General features: G+C 39.0%; 1 protein-coding gene across 1 annotated transcript; it reads right to left on the bottom strand.

The window, feature by feature from the left end:
• Positions 1-668: 668 nt before the first annotated feature.
• Positions 669-6,274, bottom strand: LOC126814039 (alpha-(1,3)-fucosyltransferase C). Its single transcript, XM_056102782.1, has 3 exons — positions 6,109-6,274; positions 5,043-5,217; positions 669-2,076 (listed from the first exon to the last, which is right to left on the bottom strand). Exon 3 carries the CDS (start codon positions 2,049-2,051, stop codon positions 669-671), a length of 1,383 nt encoding a protein of 460 aa, XP_055958757.1. The 5' UTR covers positions 2,052-2,076; positions 5,043-5,217; positions 6,109-6,274.
• Positions 6,275-7,258: the final 984 nt, after the last annotated feature.

Below are 7,258 nucleotides of genomic sequence, written 5' to 3'. Positions count from 1 at the left end.
GGGGGGTTTTCCGGGTCCTCCGGTTTCCTCCCAACGCTAAAGACCCCTACGCGCAAGCGAATTATTGAAATAAAATTAAAAACCATATGTAAGTCCCGAAATGACCTAGTTTGTGTCGAGTGGACGTTAAACCCCATCTCTCTCTCTCTTTCTCTCTCAGTCGGGGGGGGGGGGGTCACTGTGGCTAAGTGGGTAAGGCGCTGGCTCGCTAGCCTGGAGGTAGGGTGTTCGATCCCTGCATTGGCCGAGAAAGTTCATTCAGATTTCCCGGCGTGGTTCCCCCTTGTCAGTGATGCAGGATGGAGGGCCTGACAAGGACAGCTGTCTAGTCATTCGGATAATACGGAAACCGAGGTCCCGTGTACACATTGGCGTGCACGTTAAAGATCCCTTGACAGTTGGAATTCGATATAAGAGTAGGCCGTAGTGCCGCTGTCCGGGCAAAATTTCCCTCATAGCACACTGTATGGCGTATGCCCGTCTTCATTAGCCCAGTTCGGAGCAAAACAGCAGGACGTTAAACCCCATTTCATTTCAAATCACAAGGTCTGGCATCACAAGAGGATCCAGCAGCAACCTTGGGGTTTAACGTCCACTCTAAACCACTTGAATGAGAAATGTTAAATGAATAGCCTCTCATGGTATAAAAAAAAACAACGTTTCGTATTTTAATGAATATCTGCAGGCTTATGACATTTATTTTTCTCGTACCAATCACCAATATTTTCGTACACTTTTTTTTCATTAAGCCACGATCTGGCCTTGTTACATAAACCACAATGACTTAGTTTGTGCATAAACATGAAATTGTCTCCAGTTCCGAACCACCAATATATAGATTCAAAACTCTGTTTATTTTCAAGGTATTGTCTATAGGCTGTATCATTTCTATCCAAATATAGAAGAAAATTAGCCAAGTCTTTTACTGATTTAAAATCGCTTGTATCAATGTAAGTTTTTGCTGGGGCTATTTTTGAATAATTTGCCCCACCACGCGTTACGGCCACAATGTCTAGTGATTCAGCGCGAAAAAACTTTTCAGATACGTAATCTCTACACAGACTATTCTCAAAGGACAGATAGAATTTGTAAGTTTTCGCATTTGATATAAAACAGTCGTAGGACTTAGGACACGTTAGATTGCCACATCTTCCATAGAAGTCAACGGGTATGTACTTTCGTAACAATTTTATATATTTTTCACGTTGACTCGCAACACCACAATTACTGGAAAATATAGATACAAGCTTTGCCTTCTGTTTCATGATAGCCGTGATATTTTTCTTTAGGGGCTCTTTTCTTTTTCTATAAAAACCATATGGAATAAATTGATCCGAATCTACGCGATACGTAAACGTTCTGTTAAATTTATTCCGCCATGACGGCTTGAGCCATTGGTGTGAAAAGGTAATATCCGGTGATTCCATCTCGTGAAAGACCCAAACTTGATTTGGATTTCTCCTGACTGGTGGGTTTCCAGCTAATGAGTCGCCATCGAAGATTAGAATATCACTGTTGATATCCTCAGTGTATATACAAGAATCGTTACATGGGGAAAACCAATTTCTTAGTGCCTGTGAAGATACTTCAGATGGTCTATTATACCAATGTATTGTAATACCTCTGGTTTTATTAGACCTAGGTTTATTAGAACTTCTAGTGTTGAAATGCGATGACACACTTGTTAAAATATACGGGTTGCTGGGATGTTCTGGCTGTAATTGTTCTGATTTCAGGTTCCTGGAATGATCTGGCTTCAGGTTTCTGGAGTGTTCTGACTTGGGATTGTTCGAATGTTTTGACTTCACATTGTTGGCGTGTATTGAGTTGGCATCGTCCTTAGATGAATTAAGAGGCATCGTTTCTTTCAAAATTTTTACGAACACCTCATTTGCGGCCTTCGTATCGTCCTTAGATGAATTAAGATGCATCTCTCTTTTCAGAAATTTTACGAATACGTCTTTGGTGGCTTTCAGATTTGTCAGGTAAAGTATCACTGTTAAAACCGTGACCAGGAGGATGGCTAGTTTACGTTTTCGATTTTCCATCATAGTGCCTTTTGCGTAAAATCTAAACCTAAGAAAGAAGTAGAAACTAAATATATTGTATAACAGTGTACATATATAGGCTATATACAATTCATATACATACAGGCATACTGTGTACATATATACTATTCAAAAAAAGTAGGGGATATTTGATTTTTAAGTGTTATTAAAGTCACCTAATGAAACTGACGAAGAAACAAATGACAAAATGAAATGAAGTTCACATTCATCGATTTATTCCAAATGATCGTTAGACTAAGTAAGGCACAGACTGACCATTATAAGGGTAAAATGATACCCGGGGTCAAACAGCAAAGTTACCACAGCATCACAACCAAGTCAGTAACGGGTAAATCCTCCTCTGTTTGCCAAACAAGCATTGATCCGACGTGGCATACTCCTAATGAGACGTCTAAGGTCATTTTGGTCCAGATTGTCCCATTCCTGTTGCAACGCAGCAGAAAGTTCTTGGACATTGGCAGGACGTTGTTGACGTTGACGTAACCTCTGTCCAAGCATGTCCCAGACATGCTCGATGGGGGAGAGGTCGGGACTCAGTGCTGGCCAAGGTAATGTGGTGATGTTCTGTTGTTGGAGGTAACCTGTAACGATCCTGGCCCTGTGACATCTTGCGTTGTCATCCTGGAAGATGAAACGGCGGCCATGACGTCGTGCGAACGGCACAACATGGACTGCCAAGATGTTGTCCCGGTAGTACTGGCCTGTAACACGCCCTGCAACAACATGTAAAGCCGTTCTTCCAGCAACAGTGATGCCTCCCCACACCATAACAGAACCACCCCCAAATCAATCATGTCTGATGACGTTAACGTCTTGGAAGCGCTCGTTTCGACGACGACACACCCTCCTACGTCTGTCCAAAAAATCAACAGTGAACCTTGACTCATCTGAAAACATCACATTGCTCCAGCGTCGATTATCCCAGTGTTGACGATCCCTACACCAACGACGTCTTGCCTGAATGTGATGATCTCTCAAACAAGGGATCACGCGAGGACGTCGGGCGCGAAGGTGACCCCTATGCAGTCGATTCCGAATCGTCTGGCTACTCACTCTCACACCAGTGTCTGTTTGAAGACGAGCGCTGATCTGATTTACTGTGATGACACGATTTCTCAAGGCCAAGGTACGGATAAATCGATCCTGGGCTTGAGTTGTCGCCCTTGGTCGACCTGAGCGTGGTCTGTCCTGTACAGATTGTGTATCACGGTATCTGGACCATAGCCTGCTTATGACAGACTGAGAAACATTCATCGTCCGCGCCACAACCGCCTGTGTTGTGCCGATCTGTAGCATGCCAAGGGCACGTAACCTTTCATTTTGGGTAAGCCGACGCATATCAAAATTTGTTTTCTGGTCACTAAAACAATTAAACTGATGTTTCCACCCTGGAATTCAATGCCACAATGACTGTAACATTCAAAGTCAGAGTCGTGCAAATCTTGGGTTGGACCCCCATGATGATCCCAAGCATCACCTGCATTCCATGCGGTAGCTATTGGTGCGTTTGGGCGTCAAATGTAACTGGAAATGTTTCTTCTGTTAGGTTCTATAGTGACTTTTTTCGTAGTCATTTGCATATTTTAGTATTATGCCCCCAAAATCAAATATCCCCTACTTTTTTTGAATAGTATATATATATATATATATATATATATATATATATATATATCCAAAATTGTTAGCACAACCGCAAAGCTGCACTACTTTGTTTCACGGTAAATGATGAAAAGATAAAAAGGATATGCCGACACAAACTGATTTCAACACTGGTTTAATAACATTTTAACATTTTAAAGTACTTTTCGTCCGTCTTGGGACTATTCATAAATAATGTCATTGTATAAAGATGGACAGTATAGTATATTTATACATATTTACATAGTAACACTGTGGTTTTAATTGGCTATAGTTACCATTGTCTATGGTTACATAGTATATCGTTAACTAATAGAAAACATGTACACACATGTGTTAATCTGTATGGGTTCAATTTATGAACAATGAGTGGAAGATAATCATGGGATAGATTTAATAAAATTAATGAAGCTAATGGTTAATTGTTACTTATTGACTATTGGTGTCATCGACTTTCATTTTATTGGCTAGTATATATTGAAGAAAAGATCAATATTATTTCTTACACCGACAGAAACAGGTTTAACCTTGCAAGAGGCATTAATAATTGAAATAACATCAACCAATGATCCAATCCATTCAATATCTAAGCCATTCTTTGTTCGGTCTGTTGATTTTTATGTGAATAAATTTCTAAATAATAATTTAGATTATACCATTTGAAGCGAGAAAAAAGGCCGACAATAATCAGATATAGCTCTACACAGGCCCGGCGGAGTGGGGGGCTAGGGGGGGGGGGGGCTTTAGCCCCCTCCCCCCCCCCCCAATAATATGGCCGCAAGTATACTTTTCTCCAGGTATATGTGTCGTGGTCAATAACAATCTCATTAAAACACAGATCCTATTTAATTTCGTTTTTTATACTTCAAAATTTCTATTATCTTGCCTTTACTACACTAGGATCTAGAAGAGTTGTTATATAACCCGCGTTCTTGATAATGTGGGGGGTTAGCCAATGAAACGATCTGTTACGGCGAGTCTTTGGCGTGAGGTACACAGAACTGTGGGTAAACCACTGGAAACATCAACGCTGATTGGTTAATCAAATGTCTGACGTCATAGGGTCAAATGCCACTTATATGACCTCGGACGTGTTCTTCCACAACAACCGGTCAGATCTTCATGTATTAGAGGCCATAGAAATTATAAAACAAAAAACGAAACGAAATACAGATCTGTATTTTAATGAGATTGGGTCAATAACTACGCATGACCGCCTCTGATTACTAGCAAAACCTTGTAACCCAATTTCAAGTTTTTCATTGACAAAGAAAATAACTCAGTATAATACAGCTCTGAAATTAATTGCAGAAAGTTTAAAAAGAAAAACTTTACCTTTAGAATTTTTACAATGTTCATGTGAGATGGGCACTATGATATGTTGTAGCTGTAAAGGTCTGTCACAGAGTTAATTGTCGTCAATTTGATCCCAGACCTAGTGATAACAATGAGTAGGGTCGGGTAGTCTTTCTAACTTCCATAATGCGTTCGATAGCCAATAATCGACTTTCTACAATTAAAACGATAACACTGGCGAGTTGGTTATTGATCTATAATGTTGATTTTTGAAGTAGGTTATATTAACAGCTTTAATATAAAAACATAGTTCGTCAGAAAAGAAGCATACGCCAAACCACAGATAAGCGTACCATCAGTTTCTTGTCAGTAGTGAACGACGGAGGCCTCACATGTAACAGTGTCTAGTCGTTCCGATGAGACGGAAATCCGTGGTCCTGTATACACGTTGCTATGAGCGTTCATTTACGAAAGTTGTAATTCGAAATAAAATGCCGTAGTGTCGCTGCCTGGACAATATTTACTTCATAGCACACTGACGTATGCTGCTCGTCATTTACCCCAGTTGCTGCAGAAGACTAGAGAGTTACGCCCCTTTTCATTTCAGAAAGCTGATTTCCATGCGAGTCATTATATTATGCCATAAATCAGGATTAGTTGGAATCCTCGAACTTTCATCTCATATTACACCCATATTGTATAATCTACATGGGTTATCTATTTCAAAATACTCCTTCTTACTTAGAAATGCTTTAAAAAAAAACCTATCCCTCAAATTAGTCTGGGGTCCTTCTAGTTTTTTTTCCAAAAATAAATCTCTGATCTTCATGCTTATTAGTAGAACCTATGTTATTTTTGTGTTCAAACGGTCTTCTCTCAAACAAACAGCCTTAAAACAGCATTGTCAAAGGGTTTTTAAATACTCAAACTTACTCTACAATGACCATTTTACAGCAAGTGTCAACTATATGGATTCTTATTCTTCTTACTTAGAAATGCTTAAACAACCCCTGTCCCTCAAATTAGTCTGGACTTCTTGTAGTTTTTGTTCCCAAAAGACATCTCAGATCTCCATACGTGTTAGTAGAACGTTTTGAAAACTTACGTTATTTCTTTGTTCTAGCCCGTTCTTCTCTGGAACAAACTGCTTTACATTAGAACCTGTTCCTCGTTGACACTAAAAAAGATTTAAAAACGTAGTTATTCTCAGGGACTTTTCTTCGGTAAGACACCATTTTGATTTGTGAATAGTAATGATGAAATTTATAAGATTTAAAGTTGATTTCAATGTTTACATGTATGTTTTATTTGTATTATAGTTCATTTGTATATTTAATTTCTGTACCATATTTTGTAAAGCGCATGTGAGCAGTTAGTTGTGGAACTTGTGTGCTAATTGTTCAATAATAATAATAATTGTAAACTCATTCCCTTCAATGCTGGGTTCCTTTTGAACAACATCGAATATGTATGAAGATAATACATTCCGTCCTATGAATATAATATTTGTGCACATAACAGCGATTATATTCACGTTTATAGATATTCGATTGATTCCGTACGTCCAATGAAAAATTGTAGTATTATGGTCTTTGCGACCATATTGTATCTTAAACTAATCATTGGGTTTACATACATTTGGTGTAGGGAAGTCATATCTCACGTACTTATAAACACGATTGAGTGGTTGACACATAAAAAGATTTATAAACCAAAACAGAGGTGATTCTAGGTGAACCCAGAATATCATATTTTATCACTTGTGTTGGAAAATTCCTATTGCATTATTTCGCTTAGTAACCAATCATTATATTAATTACGTAATATTTGTCCAATTAAATAATTGACAGAGCTGTCTCAAGGACACTGTCAATGTTATAAGACTGATTTAGGTCCTATAGCTTTTAGACAGTCGCCCAATTCGGGAGAGACCGCTCAATCTGATTAAAATACAGATCTATATTTCGTTTCGTTTTTTTATACTTTCGATGGCCTACACTACATGAAGCACTCGGCAAATCTCGACAGATTCCGTTACCCTACATCTAATCTCGGCTGTATGACAGTCAGTGATATGTACCTACGCCCATACATTTGCGATGCGGCTGCCGGTTTACTTTAAACAGGAAAACGTGTCGCTTTTACAAAAAAGTCCAAAATTGCGTCTTTTGTAGAGTGTATATACCTAACTGAGCAGAGATATTGTCTCAAGGCTGCTGGTTTAATAAAATTCCCTGGTAATTCCCCAAACCCAA

This window comes from Patella vulgata, chromosome 1 (assembly GCF_932274485.2).
Source record: "Patella vulgata chromosome 1, xgPatVulg1.2, whole genome shotgun sequence".
Lineage (NCBI taxonomy): Eukaryota > Metazoa > Mollusca > Gastropoda > Patellidae > Patella > Patella vulgata.
Note: the sequence above shows the minus strand (reverse complement) of the source record. Positions and strands in the feature narration are given on the sequence as shown.

Coding starts and splice junctions, on each gene's coding strand:
- LOC126814039 (XM_056102782.1), bottom strand. CDS start 2,051: ATGATGGAAAATCGAAAACGTAAACTAGCCATCCTCCTGGTCACGGTT.